At 56.9% G+C, this 18,569-nt stretch overlaps 1 protein-coding gene across 1 annotated transcript in view; it reads right to left on the reverse strand.

The window, feature by feature from the left end:
- Nucleotides 1-4,232: 4,232 nt before the first annotated feature.
- EDAR (ectodysplasin A receptor) overlaps nt 4,233-18,569 on the reverse strand; it is a 51,058-nt gene continuing 36,721 nt past the window's right edge. Inside the window, exons 5-12 of the mRNA XM_081593009.1 lie at nt 17,365-17,450; nt 11,736-11,822; nt 10,350-10,478; nt 10,196-10,270; nt 10,010-10,082; nt 9,146-9,305; nt 7,791-7,851; nt 4,233-6,449 (exon numbers count right to left, since the gene is read on the reverse strand). Coding sequence (XP_081449135.1) covers nt 6,127-6,449; nt 7,791-7,851; nt 9,146-9,305; nt 10,010-10,082; nt 10,196-10,270; nt 10,350-10,478; nt 11,736-11,822; nt 17,365-17,450 — 994 coding nt within the window. The 3' untranslated portion in view covers nt 4,233-6,126. The remainder of the gene's footprint in view (nt 6,450-7,790; nt 7,852-9,145; nt 9,306-10,009; nt 10,083-10,195; nt 10,271-10,349; nt 10,479-11,735; nt 11,823-17,364; nt 17,451-18,569) is intronic.

Genomic DNA, 18,569 nt, shown 5'->3' on the forward strand with positions numbered 1-18,569 from the left:
ATGGACCACTTTCTAGAAAAAGGCCAACTCTCAGAATTGTCTCAAGAAATCTTCAATAGAAAATCATTTAAGTCTTTTGTAAGGGTGAAAATTAATTTTTTAAATGACATTAATTTCACGTCTTTTGCAGGCAAATTGTTTTAACATTTCAAAGAGGAAGTATTTAAAACTAATTAAACTGGCCCAGAAGGTAGAAGAAAACATTCTAATTCATTTCACACAGCATGAGCCCAGCACCAAAAATTGTCTGAAAAAGTATGTTTCAAAAATTTCAGAGAAATAGGAACAAACCAACACCAACGTATATTACAGGAACATTAATCCATCACCAGCTGGGAAAACATGCATTCTAGAAATATCAGATTGGCTTTGTGGTAAAAAACACATATTTTATTATATTTGCTAAGCAAAGATAGAAAACCATACACTCAATAAATGCCTAAAAATATAATTCATTCCTGATAAAGCTATAATATGTTTAAAGGGCTATGAAATCAGTGAGTACTAGGAGACACTGGATATGTGCCTATTAAAGTTGAGAATAAAACAGCCCTCCCACCGATCCTGTGACACACGGCCGGTGTTTCGGGAAGCATAACTTTGGGGAGGGAGGTGCGGGTGACAGGCAGGCCCACCTGGGGGCTGTGGGGTTCTTTTAGAAGCTCAGCAGGGTCCCTGGTTGCGAGATAATCACACACATTCGGAGCTTCTACATATTCCCGCAATCACTAACTAGAAATTAATGTTTCACTTCAGTGTTAGTCATAAGTTAATGGTCTACATGGCAAACTTTTATGGAACAGGAATCACATACCAAGGAAGGTTCAGAACTTGATGAGCAACCGTCCAAGCTTGGCCAGGGGGACATGGAGGAAGACCCGATGAAACAGACCTTCAGTTCCCAGTGGGGCTCAGCTGTGTCGGGGCCTCGTCTCCCCAAGTACTTCACATGCTTCAGCCAAGACTATCCCAATCTGAATTCCCTTTAGAACATGGGGAAGGCATCCTAATTTCATCTGGACTAATAAACAGGCAGGATTAGAGAAGGAAGCATCTGCTGTTTGTCAGCACTCAGCCTGAGGTCTTATCTGTTCTGTTGCTTGATGCTCATCAGACCCTCGTGCTGGGTCTTGCCCTTGTTGACCTCTCTCAGGCTGGAAAAGACATGGCCCACCCCGGTCACAGCTGCTCACACGGTGACCCTCCAAGAGGGGAGGGCGAGCTTGCAATGCTGGGGCTCAACCCGGATCTGGTTGGGGCTCACATCTGCTCCTCCAGCCTCTCCACACCTGCTGGAATAAGGAGTAAGTAGAGAGCTTGATTCCAGTGAGAGGGACTGACTCCATCCTGCAGGTTGCCGTGCAGCTAAGAATGTCGGGGACACATACACACCCCCAGCTGGTGGCCGTGTACAAGACTCCCTGGAGCCAGAACTGACAGGTGGGTCACGAAGGCCTGGGGCCCAGGGCCCTGAACTGGAGCGCAGAGAAGAGGGGCCGTCATGGTGGCGGGTTAACCATGATCTTTGCAGAGTTGGGACCTCTGAAGGCAACACAAGTGGTGAGACCCTGTCTGCAGGGTGCTTCCCAGGTGGCTCAGTGGTATAGAATCAACAGCCAATGTGAGGACGCAGTTTGATCCCTAGCTGGGGAAGATCCCCTGGAGGAGGAGGGCAACCTACTCCAGTATTCTTGCCTCCTCTATCCTCCTGTGGACAGAGGAGCCTGCCAGGCCACAGTCCGTGGGGTCACAAAGAGTCAGACATGACTTAGTGACTAAACAACAAGTCTTCAGAGAGCGTGTGGGACCCTGGCTCAGTGACACTGGACTGTTGAAGAGAGCAGCTGAGATACCAAAGTGGAATATAAACCATGTTAGCTATAAAGAACCATCTTGTTTCAAAGACAAGATGGCTAGAGGTACTATGAAGAGACAAGAGACTAACAAAATGGACTGTAAAGTTTTCAAAAAGTAACTTACAGAAATGAAAATGTAACCGTTGAAATCAGACAATAGATAAGATTAAAAGGAGAATTGGTCATAGTAATTATGCAGAATGCCTGTAGGGAAGCAAGAAAAACCTAGAAGACTCTCTTATGTGGAGAATGAAGCATGAAAGGATCTAACACATGTGTAAACATGTTCCAGCAGGAGAAAATGCAGCAGAGAGATCTGAGAAAACCGTGGCTGGGAATAAAATGAAAAGGATGGAAAACACAACTCTCCAGTTCAAGAAGCCAAATGAACTAGAAGCAAGACAGGTGCAAAGAGATCGCTCCTTAGAAACATCCAACTGGAAGAAACGGAAGGACACCAAAGACCAGCAGACGCTTACATGCAGCCAAGAGAGAAGACAGGTCAGCTGAAAGGGCAGCACAGGTGGGTGACTCCCCACAGCCATCTGCCCAGACGTCCTTATCATCACCCTTCCCAGGACATTTCAGACCAAACACTTACCACCACCAAGCTCCACCTAAACCGCTAACGGACGTACTTCAGGAGGAAGCAGAATGGTTTCAGAAAGTCTAAAAGGCAAGATGAGGTAACAAAGAAAATGATAAACGAGTGAGACTCAGCTCTGAAGAGCTGTGTTCAGTGTGGCTAAAACACTAACCCATGAGGGTGCACGTCTAGGGGGTGTTGGGGTATGGGGAACAACCATAGAATAGAACTCCTGTTTCTATTTTTAACGTTCTGCTGCTGTTCGAAAATATTTTTGTTCACGTTTAAAATTTTACACGTATGTAAATGCACAGGGAGCGTGTGTTGGAACACACAGGGGTGCCCCCGCCATGGTCTCACCTTCAGTGACTCCACAACTGAGCTGAGGGTGGGTGACCCTTTGTGTCCCATTTCCCAGGCCCTCATCTAAAGCAGTGAGCTTTCAGTCTGGGCTGCACCTTGCAGTCACCAGGGTGGGCTTTAAAGAGTCCTTTCCTTCCCCCCGCCCCCAGCCACCGAGTCTGAATTAACTGCCCTGGGGTGCCCTGGAGGGTGTGGAAGTTCCTCTGGTCCTTCTAAGTGTGACCGCTTCCCCGCCAGGATGCTGGCCAGGCTGGTGTGTGTGGACAACCCGCCAGGATGCTGGTGAAGCTGGTGTGTCTGGATGGCCCCGCCAGCCTCTTGGCTGTGGAAGCGACAGGTGGGCTGGAAATTGCTGTGACCCTGAACACAGCCCTTCTGAGTCACAGTTTATTCATCTAGAAGACGAGCCTGTGCTGAGAGCTTCTGGGTCGCTGTGTGTTCAGGTTCAGGACACAGGATGTGTGTGTGTGTCGTGATCACACAAAAGGTTGTGTTTGAATATGGGGGCGAGAGTCATGGTGAACCCTGCACAGGACTCTTGAGGAGATTCCAGATGGGAGGACCCTGGGCAGCAGAAAGGACAGCAGGCAGGTGGCCACCCCAGGCATCTGCTGGCCCTGCGATCTCAGGACACCAGGGAGCCTGCCAGGATGGGCTATCTTCTTGCTGGTGGCACTGAGGCACAGGTCTTGTCTTGTAGGAATTCTCAAAAGCTCTGTTTGTCCCTCTGGTCTTTACCTGTTGTCACTGCCACCCCGCCGTGGACCCTCTGCTGTGTCATCACAAAACTCCCTGAGCTCCTTCGGTCCTCGTGTCCCTGAGCCCCTTCGGTCCTCGTGTCCCTGAGCCCCTTCAGTCCTCATGTGGTCCCTCGCCCTTGTGGTGTCCACGGGCGCCTCCTCTGTCCCCTTCTCAGGCCTCCCCCTCCTGTCCCGCTGTCTCTTTATAGCTGGTCTTTCCTGAGTTAGGGCTTCCCTGATGGATCAGCCAGGAAAGAATTCAATCCCTGGGTCGTGAAGATCCCCTAGAGAAGGGAACTAGAGAATACTCCAGTATTCTTGCCTGGAGAATTCACAGACAGAGGAGCCTGGCAGGCTACAGTCCATGGGGTTGCAAAGAGTCAGACACGACTGAGCGACTTTCACTTCCCCAAGTTAGGGAAGCGCTGGGTAGCCTGGCTAGATGGTGATCACTGGAGCAGCAGTGCCCACCTGGGCTCCTGCTCCAACCCCTTGGCTCCCACTGACAGTCAGGCAGCCCTTGTGGGGGGTGGATAAAGCCAGCTGGGACCCCCGTTGGCCTCAGATGGGACTCCCATAACACATCACACACAGGTGACAGTGAGGAGCAGAGCAACAGACGTGCCCACCCACACCACCCCGCCCCCGCCACCTCCCCTAGCCGATCCCTGGAAGCCAGGGGTCTTCTTGTTATTAGTTTATTGAAATTGTAAAACATAATAAGTTATATAAACAGACCTAGACACAAACATTGACAATGAAGATTCCACTGGCCAGGGCCCACAGCTCTGGCCGGGGTATTTTCTGAGTGTGTTTATTTCAGCAGGAACAGTGGCTGTAGCCATACAGGACAGCAGTGGGAGCCCAGCTTTGCTCGGTGAGAGTCCTTGTAGACTCAGTGGTCTGAACCCATCATGTAGGCTCAAGCCCCCCAGGGTGACCCCTGCCTGGGTTTGTCTCTAGGTGAGCAGATGACAAAGGATTGAGTCACTGTCAGGATGAACTCTCTGCACATGGCGGGCTGAGCCCCTGTGGCTGCCCACTCCACCTCCTCTGACGTGAGCAGCCTCAGAGAAGGTGGCTTCATCAGCAGCAGCATCACAGAGCCGAGATTGTGCCAAGGGGCCACGGGGACTGAGGGTAACCAGGCTGTGTGTGGGTGTGCCCTGCAGGGCACAGCAGGCCGACACCACAAACGACAGTGGTGGTAAATGGCCAGCGTGTTCTGCATTCAGGGGTGGGAGGTTGTGTGTTGCCCTCAGCATACACCTGGTTTCCTCCCCAGAAGCATTTGTCAGTCATGGGACTTGTCATTTCACAAAAGTATAAGCCAGAGATTGGTTTCAATTTAGGAATAACCAGGGTCAGGTCTGTCCCTGGGGGCTGAGCAGAGAATTCACAGTTAACCACCCTCAACCTGCGTGATCACCCCTGGTTCCTGGCTCTGGCCACAGCAGATGTCCTCAGAGAATTTGCCAGAACAAGGCTGTTAAGCCCCTCTCTCGGTGTCTGCCAGATACTTGAAGTTACTGTGAGAACTCAGTTCTGTTTTCATTCCCGTTTCCCCGGACGGCCCACAGTGCACTCACATCCGCGAAAGGCCTGGCATGGTCTCCAGACCCCCTTCAGGTCTGCTCGCCCCAACTTTACTTTCTCTGACTTAGAATCACAGAGTAACCTCTCATTTGCAGAAGAGAAACAAACTGAACCTGAGAGGGGAAGAAATCGGCCCCTGCTGGCACAAGCAGACCAGGTCCCCATGGCTACAGACCCCACGTTCCCGGAGGAGCTTGGAAGGCCCACGAGGCACATCCCTGTCCAAGACCTTCTGGAGCCTGAGGGTTCCATGGCTGTTTCCCTTTCCAAGCAGAGCCACCCCCTCATTTCTGTTTGAAGCAAACAACTTGTGTCCCTGAGCACTACTGCCCTAGAGGGTCCAGTCCGCTCGAGAAAGAAAGCAGAGGCTGTTCAGGGACCCTGGGTCCTGAGGCTGGACTTGTGCAGCACTGAGTGAAGCCAGGAGGCTGCTCTTGATTGGACATCCATGGGGGGCAGGCATCCTGCAGGCAGAAGGGCCGCGGGGACAGTGAGCCCAGGGTCCCGCAGGTGGTACAGACCCACACTGAGCCTGGAGCAGGAGGACGTGGTGCCTCTGCAGCCTTTTCCCAACCTCAGAGCTGTGTTCTTCACGGGGTGCCCCTACCCCACCCCCCGGGGAAGCGGCTCCCCCAAGCTGTGCCCCCGTTCCCACACCCCTTTGGGCTGTGTGCCGTCTTCCACAGAAGCATGTCTCCTGGGACAGTGAACTCCCCACAGGACAGACAGGCTTCACTGTGTCCTCCAGGCACCGCTGGTGCATGCCGGGCGGTGCCGACCGCGTCTGTGGAGGAGCAAGTGGGGGCGGGCCAGACAGACGCTCACAGACCCACTGCACCTGGTGAGGCCAGCGCAACCTCATGTCCACACGGATCTTCTATCTGGTTAGACTGGGAGACAGGCCTGTGTCCTCCTGTTCCTCGGACCAGCGAGGTGCCCCTGGTGTGCAGAGGAGACAGCCTGGCCTCGGGTACTGCGGCCCTGCTCAGGATGCAGGGGGCGGTGGGGCAGCGGGCGGTGGGACCCCCGCCCACTCCAGGATGTCCGCACACAGGGACTCTACGGCGTCCAGCCGCTCAATCTGCACCAGCTTGGTGAGCAGCTCGGGGATGCTGTAGCCAGCCGTACTGATACGGTCAAACAGCTGCAGCCCGTCTGTCATGCCACCGATCTCGTCCCGCTTGAGACCAAAGCTCTCGGCCAGGTGGCGCCAGGTCTTCACCACCGCCTTCTCTGAGTTGTACGTGGCACTGAGCATCCGGCTGGTCTTCTCCAGGCAGTCGAAAGGCAGCTCTGTGGGGCTGAGGCCTGAGGGACAAAGGGCCACGTCAGATGTCAGCAGAAGCATGACACCCTCGAACAGGATTTCTAGAACCTTTTTTAAAATCGTAAAATATAATACAAATGCAGAAAACCACACAGAATGCATGCTTCAGGCAAACAACTCCTGGGACACTGCCAGCCACACTCGAAGCCTGTCCATTCCCCTGACCCCAGCAGCTCCATCAGATGCAGCCAGCCTAGTCAGGTGACCTTCCCAGTATCAGGTCCCTTTAGGGGACCAAGGTCATTCTTAAAAGGTGCTCCGAGACAGTCCTGCATGGGTCATCTGAGCCATATCCATGCCCTAGCGGTCCTTGGACCCCGCTGTATGTTAGACTCAACCAGGAAGTGTTTCACTCCACGCTCTCCCCTCTTCCTCCTGCTAAGTACAGCTGACAACCCACCAGCACAGGTGGAATGCTCTCTTCGCAAGAAGAAAACAGACAGTATCTGCCTTCATACAGCGAAACACCATAGGACAACCCTGGTGCCACTCCCTCCAGTGCCAGCAAAGTGGGATGGGAGCCTAGACGTCCTCCCCTGGAGGCCAGGCAGGGACCCTGGCTTCCTCCTCATCCAGCAGCTGGTCACAGGCCTCCCTGCTGCCACGGTGTTGGTAGAGACCGCTCGGAGCAGCAGATGTCCACCCACACTCCTGCACAGGTTGGGCTCAAATATCCACAGCCACCTGAGGGTGACGGGGGCACCCCTCCTTAGCCCAGGTGTGTCAGAGGAAACCAGCTGCACAGAGGGTTCAGATGAGACCCCGAGTCTCAGAGTGTCATACGAAACTGTTCCGGTTTCAACAGAGAGTCACTCAACACACCAAGGACGAAGAAGAGCTCAAACACACGAAAACAGACCATCCGTAAATGCCGACAAGGATAACAGGGACGTTAGGTTATCTGACGAGGATTGTAAAGAAGTTGTGATCAAAGTGCTTCAACATGTAATTACAAACATACTTGAAACAAATGAAAAAAAAAAATAGAAAACCTTAACAAAAGATAGAAAATGTAAAGGAGAACCAAATGGAATTGTTGGAACTGAAAAAGGTAACAATCAAGGTTAAAGCTCAGTCGATGAACTCCATGGCAGAATGAAGAGGGATGAGTTAGTGAGCTGGACAGCAGAACAGAAATCACCCCCCCTGAACAGCAGAGAAAAAAGAAATGGAAACACATGTCCCTCCACACCTCCGCTGGCCTGCGCCCTCATCACCCCACTCTGCTGAGCAACTGGCGAGGGGGTTCTTCTCAGCCTCTCCTGGGGCACCCAGAGTGCTGGAGGGTCCCTGGGGCGTTAGTGCCCCACACCTCCCCTTACCTTCCACAACACCACACACACTGGCATACACGTCCAGTATCTTCTTCCTTCGACTCTGAATCTGTGAAAAAAGTGAGCGAAAGTCGCTCAGTCACGTTCAACTCTTTGCGGCCCCATGGACTGTAGCCCTCCAGGCTCCTCTGTCCATGGCCAGAATACTGGAGTGGGTTGCCATGCCTTCCTCCAGGGGATCTTCCCAACCCAGGGATCGAATCCAGGTCTCCTGCTTTGCAGGCAGATTCTTTACCATCTAAGCCACCAGGGAAGCCCAAGAATACTGGAGTGGGTAGCCTATCCCTTCTCCAGTGGATCTTTCCAACTCAGGAATTGAACCAGGGTCTCCTGCATTGCAGGCAGATTCTTTACCAACTGAGCTACCAGGGAATCCCAGAAAAAGTTAAGAGAGTATGAATTTTCAGAAAGGGGGTGTCAGCAGCACAGGCCCACATCTTCCATCTCCATGTCAGCGGGGCCCCTTGCTGATTCTCTGTCAGAAATGCTGAGCCACATCCTCACGAGAACGTCTGTCACATTCACAGAAGAAAGCCCTCCCTGAGGTCACCCAGCTCAGCGCCCTCAGTGTCCACAAGACTTCTCCGCTCCACTGTACATTCAGACTCACAGACAACCAGAAGCCACATCCGGCTTCACTGGCTTCAGTCTCTCCAGAAGGATGGACCCTCCGGGCCAGCTCACCAGGGGGTGGGGGTAGGGTTTCCACAGCCACAGAGCTAGGCAGTGCTCTCCCTGCAGGGCGGGCGGCTGGGGGCCTGGGGAGGGGGGTGTGTGGGTGCACAAGGCCCCTTGGAGCCATTCTCTTCGGACAACTGCACAGCCCCCACCCCCAGAAGTCAGTGAACTGGGCACCAGGGCACATTGCTGTCAAGAACCGACCACAGCAACTCCAACTGGGCACCTTCACTGTGAGCAGTGATGCCAGGAGCAGAGCTAACAGGCCCAGGTGGGGACAGTGACCCCCACTGGTGCACCTCGGCCCCCACGCAGTGCACACCCAGCCTCTGGGAAGCAGGCTTGTGTGAGTGTGTGTGTGCGCGCGCACACATGTGCACACACATGTGCCCACATGTGCGTCTTGTCTGCTTGGACCTATTCCAGTACATTTACAAGGGACTCTGCTGTCCTGTGCTGTTCCCAGCAATTTAACCTTTTTTCTCTTGGCTCACTATTTCTTCATTTCTTCTCTCAAGCTGTATGACAAGAGAACTTACTTCCCTGTCTTCAATCTCAGATTCTGAACCTGTCTTCTGCTGGGGCCCAAGGGAGAAACCCCCAGAGCTGGTGGAGCATGTTCAGCAGAAGGCGGCATTTGTGGGGGAGTCAGGCGCAGGCCTTACCCCGGCCGCCCGGGTGGCAGTGGCTGACTTGTCCCTGGCCAGGTGGACCAGTGACAGCAGGCACAGCTCCGGGGGGCCCTGCCCATCTGGGGCCGGCTCCTCGTCGCTGTCCAGGCTCCGGTTCAGCAGCTGCTCCTTCTCTGATGAGGCGTCGTTCTCGCTGCGGAGACAGGACCATGGTTAAGGGCGCCATGCCAGCCGGCCTGGCCCTCTGCCCCAGGGGTGGGGACCGTGGGCGCTGAGACCTGTCCCTGCTTTACCTAGAGGCTCGGGAATAGACTGCAAGGTGGAGAGACACTGCTCTGCGGGCCCAAATCTGCACCGAGCAGACGGGCTCCCAGCAGCACCAGGTCTGGCAGATGCCCAGAGTGAGGGGGACCCCTTTGAGGAGGAGGGGGCTTCGGGACGCAGATGCCCAGAGTGATGGGGCCCCCTTTGAGGAGGAGGGGTGCTTTGGGATACCCCACAGGAGGTGGGCTCCAGTCACACCCTGTCCCTCGCCTGGGGCCAGGGCCCTAGTCATGCCCCCAAACTCATTCCACACGGATGAAAAACAACCTTATAGGCACTCCGCTCCTTCCTGTGGTTTGGCTGAAGACTTATTTAAGAACAAAGGACCGTATGTGCTGGTGACTGGCTGACAGAGACCAAGCCCCACCCAGTGCCCGCTGGAGGCTGAGACATGGAGCCAACACCCAGCGGTTTCAGGTCCCATGGGAGAGCAGGCAGGGGTGCAGGGACTGAGAGCCCTGGACCACCGCCCCCACCCTGTGGCCCCCAGAGGCCCAGCTCCCCTTCCTGTTGGGACCCCAAAGACCGCCCCCCCGCCCCCCCGGCTTCGGCTGGGCTACGTCCCTGACTCACCTCTTAGCCGATTTGGCTGGAGCCGCCGTCAGCTTCTCGAATTCGTCCTTCTCGGAGAAGATCACCACGTTGTCTGTGGGGGTGGGAGGGGGAGGGGGCGTCAGGGCCCGGCCTCCTTAAGGGTTGGGAGGGGGACGTGCTCCAGCCCCCCACCTCCTACTGCGGGCTCCAGGGGCTGCTGCCCACCTTGGGCCTCTTTCTTCTCCTCTTCCTCGCTCACAGGGGCTTCTGGGCTCTTCACGGGGGCGCTGGGGCAGCAGGCTGAGGGAACAGGGGCATGAGTGGCCGGCTGGCATCAGGGGGAAGGGGCTGGTGAAGGGTGTGGGGGGCAGGGCGGTACCTGGGGCAGACGGCCTGGCCTTCAGGATGTAGAACATGATGATGAGGACAATGGCGACGGCCATGGTGAAGATGGTGGACATGGCAATGACCAGGGCGGTGGCCAGGTGTCCTTGGCCTGAGAGCTCTGCTGTGGTTGGGAGAGAAGGCCATGACTCAGGGATCAGGCCCCCCTGCCCCAAGAGGCGGTGGCTGGTGAGCAGTGGCCCTGCCACCAAACCCTCCAGCAGATCATTGGAATGCAAAACACTGGCTTCACCTGAGCACCGAGCCCTAAACACCTGCTCTGGCCGTCACTTCGGGACCACCAGTCCAGCCCCATGCTGCTCAGCAGCAGCAGACACTGAGGTTGCTCCCAGGGTGTTTGCCATCAGTTGGGGACTCAGCAGGTGGACTGGAGGGAGGGGGGCTCACAAGCTAAACTGTCCTGAAGGCAGTTTAGTCCAAGACTTTTCCCCGCAAAGGCCAGGTAAAAGCATCACCTCCAAGGGTAGGCTCTCAGGTTGGTTCCAGCATCTCATGTGGCCTTGGGATCTGTGTGATCAGGGCTCACTAGCTGAGACAGCATGGGCACCACCCCTTGCTTCCCCTGCTCAGCGCCCCACCTGCACCTCCCCAGGAAGGGAGACCTGTCCTGATTCTCTGAGGGAACTGAGCAGGATCCAGCCCCCCACCCGGATGTGAAGGACCCCGTCCAGGTGTCTAGACCTCGAGGAAGTCACCCCGCTTTGAGTGGGCAGTGGGCACGCCTTCCCCCCGCCCCAGGTGGGGTGTGTCTGGAAGCAGGTCTGAGTGGGCCTGGTGTCTTCCCCTTGTCTGTGGGGTGCCATCTCCATCCTGGAGGAAGTGAGTCTAGAACGTCAGCGGAGGCCCTGCCCTGATGCTCCACATGGATGCGGGCAGGGGTCCAGCTGGCAGGCTGTGCCCTGGGACTCTGAAGGTACCTGAGCCCGAGACCTGGGCCCAAAGGTGCTTTCAAGCGGGTGGAGTGGGAGCAGTGTGAGGGAGGGCCCAGCACCCAGTTTTGCTCCGAGAGAAAGTGAGGCCAGGGCCCTGCAGCCCCATCCCTGAGGACTTAGGGGTGAGTAAAACGTGAGGTCAGCAGGTTTACTTAAAGCCAGCAAGGCTCATCTGAGTCAGGCCCAAAGCCCGGAGGGCTGACCTCCCTCTGGCCCCCACGTCGTGTCCCCGGATCACCAATGTGGTCCACGTGACCCCAACATCCGTGGAGGGACCGGCCCCCTCTCGCAGAGAAATCACTAACTCTAACTCCCAGTGTGGTTGTCACATGAGGGAAGTGAGGGAGGTGGGAGGTCCCGTCCTGCTAGTCGCCTGTCTCCTCTCACCCCCATCTCCCCCTGGGGCCGGCAACTGCGCCCCCCCTTACCTTTGTGGGCGAGCTGGGGCGGGGACAGGGTGCTGCTGCCGGGCGTGCGGGGGAGGTTGGCGGAAACTCCCGACGCGGTTCCCACACCTGCAGGGACAGCGGTGACCGATCGTGGGTCCCTCAAGAGACCCCCGTCACCCCAGCCTCAGAGATGGAGCACGGGCTGTGGGGGGAGCCCCGGCCCCAGGGATCCAGAGTCCTCGTGAGGAAGATCCTTATGAGGAAAGGGCTGGGCCGGGGGCACCTTCATCCCCGAGAGCCCCTAACATCTCTGGGTCCTTGTTCCTTACACTGGACACGCGGGGTCACACCTGCTCAGTCCAAGATTCAGACTTGGTCCCCATGAGCAGGTGAGGGGCAGGTGTGCACATGAGTTTGCGGGAACACCAGAGAGGTTCCTTCCATTAATCAAACAGGATGGACTGTTAATACTTTTAATACACACTCATGATCAAACATTGGGAAAACATCAGAACATGAGAGAAATAAAAGGTTCACCCACAGCCTTGAGGCCTAGAGTTGACATTTTGATGGATTTTTCTCCATGATTTTCCTTTGACAAGTTTCCAAAATAGTTGTGACCAAACGGTATTAGAACAGACATGAGGTTTCCTTCCCTTTAACCGTGATTCATCAACTCGGCCCCATTCTAAGAGGGGTCTCCCAGCAAGGGTGACTCAGAATCTGGTTCTGTGGTCGGCTGAGCCACAGGCAGGCTGTCCTATCAAGTCGCCCAATGGTGGGCCTTTCTTAGGCGGGACTTGAGGTTTGGGGTTAGTAGGGAGGATCTTGTTTTGTTTACCATCCTTGGGGTTGTGAAAAGTTGGACATGACTGAAGCGATCTAGCACGCACACACAAGGAGGGTCTTGTTCTCATGTTTCCTCCTGTCTTGCTTTTCTCTCTGGGTCTGGGGACATTTGTGCCACAGGTTTGCCTCAGTGGGGACAGTGAGCCCCACGTCCAAGGCTGGCCCTCCCTGCCTTGTGGGACCTGGACCTGGGCAGTGCCCCATGGGGCCTCTGGGGAGAGCAAATTTCTACATCATAGTTCCAGGGGTGGTGGCGGGGGGACTCGGGCTGAATTGTCCACGTTTGTCCATGTCCAGCAAGCAGACCGGGAACTTATCTTCTCGCCTTTTAAAGCCAGCAGGAAACTACAGATACCAGAGGGCGGAGGCCAGGAAGGATGGCAGGCTGGGGACTGCCCTCAAGTGACCATGCTTCTGTTAGTTAGAAAATGATCTGTGCCTGGAGAGCACTGAGGGGCAGGGCGGGGCATGGTCCGGGATGCTCCCCCACACCAGGATGGCCTTGCTGGGGGTGGGGGCACACAGTCCCCCCAGCCACGCTCCCCCTACCAGGGTGGCCTTGCTCATCCTTGGAATGCTGCCAGCTGGTCTGATGTCCGGACCAGAAGCATCTCGGCTGGAGATTTCGGCTCCTGCAGCCCAGCCCCTTCACCCTCTGAGCTCCTGGCCTTTGCCCTTTGCCCTCCGGCACTGTCGGGGCTGCTCCCAGCTCTCCACACACAGCGGGGAGGCCCATTCCCCAAGCTGCCTGCTGAGGGCAGGCCTTTAGGTGAGTCTTAGTGCTCCTGACGAGAGTACGGGGCTGAGGGCGTGGAGGCCATGGGGGGGCCCTTCATATCCCTGGAGCCTGGGGCGCTGACCTGCCAGGACCGCCCGGAACCTGTGTAGGGGCTGCAGTGAGGGGACAGCAGGTGGCAGGGGCGGTGTGGAGAGGGACACAGGGCGGGTCTTTCCTCCTCTCCTGGGCTCACGCGTGTGTCCAGAGCTCAGAGGGACGTCCTTCAGCCTTTCCCCCACTCCACCCCCCAGTTTACGATGCATCTCATAATTGAAATGAGATTTAAGCGGGACTGAATTGATTCTGCCTTCTTTCGGAGGGCAGCTTCAAGCACCAGCCAGTTTCCTCTCAAAAGCAGACTGGTCCCTGGGAACCAGGCCGACCTGTGTGCTCGAGGGACTTGAGGCAGCTGAAGCTGCATCTCCGGAAGACAAACGCCCGTGGGCTCTGTGTGTGGGTGTCTGTCTTCTCTGTCTGTTCCTGTCCCTCTTGGCTGGGCTTGCCCATGGGGCGGTGACAGGCTTGGGGACACAGACGCGCCTGGGCCTGTGGTCTAGAGACAGCCAGAGCTGCCAGCGGCCAGGCTTACAAAACACCTTTACCCCCGACGGGCAGGGCTGGCACACAGTGACACATCCCTGCACCCGCGGGCACCTGCGCCCCATCAGGTGGCAGCTGGGCCTCTGCCCTGATTCATGGTTCCCGAGGGGCCTCCAGCTGGCGTTGCCTGTGCGGCCCTGAGCTCCTCACGGACCCCAGAGGATCAGACACAAGGCCTGCTCTGAGCATATCTGACAGTGGAGGGTGCTGTGTGGCACAGGGGGCACCTCTGTGGGCTGAGCCCTCAGGACAGCCCTGCTGGACCCTGTGTGAACCCGTGAGGGCTCACTGGGCACCAGCATGGGTCTTCAGTGTTGGGAGGTTTCAGTCCATCCAGCACGTGTCTCCTGGGCTGGATGCTGAGGTGAGGATGTCCCTAGGTGTTGAATGGTTGCCGGATCTGTCCCCTGTCCACAAGGTTTCCTTTTGCAGCCCAGCTCCGAAGGAGCAAAGAGAGGCATATTGTAACAGGGATGGGTGAGGCTGGAGAGCCCAGACAAGGTCTGTCTGCAAAGAGAGCAAGTTCTACTTGTCAGTGATGAGTCAGGAGCCCACTGGGGGATGGAGGGTGGGGTGGGGGTGGGAGGCAGTGAGTTATCGTCCGCTGTCCTCTGGGGTCTTTGAGCACCAGGCACAGGGCTGGACGCAGGAGTCACTGGGGCTCCTGGTCTGTTAACCCTCACGGGCTGTGGGCAATGGTTTGTATTAGAGTCTAGCCCGGGCTCCTCCATGTAGGTAACAGTTTGGATTTTTAAGGACAATTTATGGATTCGTACAGGGAGACCCTGGTGCAGAGGCTGAGGGAATAGCAGAGCCGTCAGGGCCTGGCTGCTCATAGCGGATGCATCTCGGGCCCCAAGATCTGCTGCTACGCCCGAGACAGGAGCGAGCGGTAGATGTACACAACTGGCTGAGAAACTCAGTCTCAGAAACAGCTGGAATTCAGCCGGCCCTGGGGCCAAGGCGTCACCTCCTCACGGTACCACTAGGGGGCATGAAGACGGACTGCCTGGTGCTCCTGGACTTGGCTCCAGGCCTCGTTCCCTGGAACGGCCCCTCCTTGACCCCGGCCTGAGAGGAAGGTGCCTGCTGCCGCGTCCGTGCCGCACACAGGCCGTCAGGCGGTGAACTTGCCCTGAACCGGGCTCCTCGGGCCCCTTCTTGCCCACAACACTGGACGGGCAGGTGGATGAGGAAGCTGTGCCCGGTCAAGGGTCTCCCCAGGAGTGGACGCTGTCACGAGGCCCCGCCCTGCACTTCTCCAATGGTGATGGCACACCAGGAGGGGGAGCAGCCCAGGGCTCCGGCCTCAGGATATCTTCTTGCGGCCTGGCCGCTCCAGCTCTGAGATGTGGGGTCCATGCCGCACTCTCTCACATGATCTGTAGGGTCCACTGTCAGCAACCTGGGGTGTTGGGGGGCTGACTTCTCGGGGGGCCAGCCCAGGTGATCACATCCAACCAGAGGCAGCATCCAGACGGGAGGCAGAGGGGCTCGGGACCCCTGACATTGGGCCCAGGAGGGCAGCCCCGGGGCCCAGAGACTGGACCGACCCCTGGTTTTCCTAGAGTGGGCCTCCCGGCAGCTGGTCAGTTGGTCACAGTCAGCCTTTCAGGCCTGTCTGCTGACCCTTGAGCAGGAGCCCAGGATGGAAGGTGAGTGCAGGGGGAGAGGCAGACCCCAGGGGTGGAGCCCATCCTGGAGACCACGACCCAAGCAGGCTTCACTCCCCACATTGGCCTGTGAAGCTTCGCTGAATGCATCGCCCCATTTCCCAGATGGATGAAGAGAGGTCAGGTGACTTCCAAGGTTGCCCAGCGGGACTCCAGGTTCCTGGACTCGGCCTCACTTCCTTGCTGGCCTCCTTCAGGACCGGATCCTGTGAGCTTCCAGGGGCCTGGCTGAGGCTGCTCTTTAGATAAGCAGTTTATTATGAGCTGGGGGCCGGGGACTCTGCTTGTTTCCCCACACAATGGGCCTCATGTTGGAGGAGAGAAGGCTCCCAGGCTGAGAGCTCTCTGGCTGCGGGTGGCTAGCACGGTCTGGCCTGAATAAGGACACAGGCCCCGTAACCTTTTAGATGAAGGCCCGTGGGGAGGAGCTGCATGAACCCCACATTCCATCCTTAGTGGGTAGGGGTGTCCAATGTCTTCCAGGACAGGATTGCATCCCAGAGCTCCCTGGGACAGGATCGAAGCCAGCCGCACCACGTCCCACAGGCAGCCCCGGGCCTCTCTGTGTTCAGTTGCTTAGCCTGTCCAACTCTTTGTGACCCCATGGATGGCATCCCACGAGGCTCCTCTGTCTGTGGGATTTCCCAGGCAAGAATACTGGAGTGGATTGCCGTACCCTCCTCCAGAAGATCTTCCTAACCCAGGGATCGAACCCGCATCTTTTGTGTCTCCTGCATTGGCAGGTGGGTTCTACACCACTGAGCCACCAGGAAAGTCTGGGCTTCCTCTAATTTATGAATTAATTATCTCTGGCAGGGTGGGAAAGCTCAGCTTTAAAGACCCACAAACTGTCCTTGCCAGGTTCATCTGCTTAAGGACTTTGGAAGGGAGGGAATGCCTTCCATGCAGGTGTCAGTCCTGCCCCACAGCCCTGCTGCCCTTGGCTCTGCCTCCTGGAGCATCTCTCCCAGCAGATCTCAAGGCAGGAAAGGCACCACTGTCTCCTCTTGCCCTCCTCCTTTCCTCCAGGTGCTTTTAGGAAGCAGGCCCTCCTAAGAGTCTTGCCTCCTTGACAAGATATCGTGAGAAGATGGGGAGGGCAGGGCCCCAGTGTGGACTCTGGAACTCCCGGGAGTGGGAGGGGGCCCCCAGTGCCGGACCGGACTCCCCCTTCCCTCCCAGTCATCTTGTTTTCCACCTGTCTACCTGTCCCACCTCGTCCGTGTCTCCCAACCACAGACCCAGGAGGCCATCTGCCACCTTCTCTGAAGCAGGGGGTCCCCAGCCCTTCCTCCTAAATAGGCACCCATGAGCATCAAACCAGAGTTAGGGCAGGAAGAAGGCAGCCGGAGGTGAGACCAAACCGAGGGCCTCAGTGTTTACATCACGTGCTCTGTGGTCACGCCGCAGGCTTCCCTTCAACACTCATTGAAACAGTGCGTGTGAGAACTTACCACTGCTGAGCGCTTTGCAGTTCTCAGCAAAACACCTTGGCACTGTGGGTGTTTGCCAGGATCGCGAGAGATTGATGGTTCAGATTTTAGCGCCCCCAGAAAACTCAGGCTCACAGAGGTCCCTCAACTGGTGTCAGCCCCCGTCTGATGCGTGGTTCTGCCACCCAACCCTCCCCCGCTCCCAGGGACCTGCTGCCCACCCGCCTGCCCTCGGGAGCATCTCTGTGTCCCCGCGGTCCAGAGCCGGCTCACGGCTCCCAAGTCAGGACAGGTGTCAGGGCTGAGTCAGGACCTTGGACGGGGCAGACACTCACATTCCTTGGTGTTGGGGGGTGCCAGCAGGCAGGAGTAGCATACCAGGCCGTAGATGTTCCTCGGTCTGTTTTCCAGCATGTAGTAGCTGTGCAGGTGGCGGGGTGGGGGGCGAGGGGGAAAGACAGAGCAGACAGGTGAGCAGGCATGACCACAGCTTATTCTCTAACCATCATAGCCAGGCACGGGGTGGGGGACATGCCCCAAGGAGGAGGTGTGCCCCCCCACAAGGGCACAGCCTGCAGCTGGGCAGAGTTATGGGCAGGAGCCCCTGGGACCTCCTAGAAGAGCTGGACGCTTGCTGACTGGAATGGAGTGGGGCTGGCTGGAGGGTGTGGCTGCAGCAGAGACCTTGGCCCTGTCTAGGATGGTCAGGGCAGATGGCCTTAGACGCAGCCAGGTCACAACCAGAGTCACCTGCCTCCTCCTCAGGTGAGGCCACCTGGTGAGCTCACGATGGGAATGTATCTCTCTACTGGAAGGTCAAAGCCTTCAGGTACAGCTGTCCACAAGACTTCATACCCAGGAAGCTCCCTCCTGCCATGTCAGCCTGCCAGCCATGACCCTGCCACCCCTGGGGCCCTCCCAGAAGTCTGTGCCTGCACCCACTCAGGTCCCCCAGTCCCCAGAGGGCTTGGTCTCTCTGGGCCCGCGTCCCATGAACACTTGAGCTGTTCACATCAGGAGATGTCGGTGAGTAAATTGCTGCTGGCAGTGCTGTCCCTTCATACAACTCAAGATGAAAACTCCCTGCCCTCTGCTGGGTCTCCCTGTGGTTGTTTTCTAATCTCTTGTTTATTAGCTGTGTGCACCTGGCCCCGTGACAGGAGGGTGAGGCTGGGGGGGCAGGGGGCCTGGACTCCTGCCTCCGGGGGCTGGACCATTAGCAATCCTGCTGTGACCATCACCGCCTGCCTTTCCTCAGAGCCTTTCATCCTCAGACCCTGTGCTTCTTGTAAACAGGAATTAGCCGATCTCAGAACACCCCCCAGAGGAGCCACACCAGGCAGGTTTACACATAGGCTCTCACATGCACACTCTGTTGCTCTGGGAGCCACCTGCAGGAACATCTGCTCAGGGTGCCAGGCCAGCCCCCCACAGCTTCCAAGCGGTGGTGGTCGCTCCTGACCCCTCCCTGCAGCCCGTGCTGGGCACTTCAGGGAGATGGGGGAGGGGTCCACGGGGCCAAGGCTCCCGCACAGAAGCT

This window comes from Giraffa tippelskirchi, chromosome 4 (genome assembly GCF_054371585.1).
Source record: "Giraffa tippelskirchi isolate mGirTip1 chromosome 4, T2T-mGirTip1v1.2.pri, whole genome shotgun sequence".
Classification (NCBI taxonomy): Eukaryota; Metazoa; Chordata; class Mammalia; order Artiodactyla; family Giraffidae; genus Giraffa; species Giraffa tippelskirchi.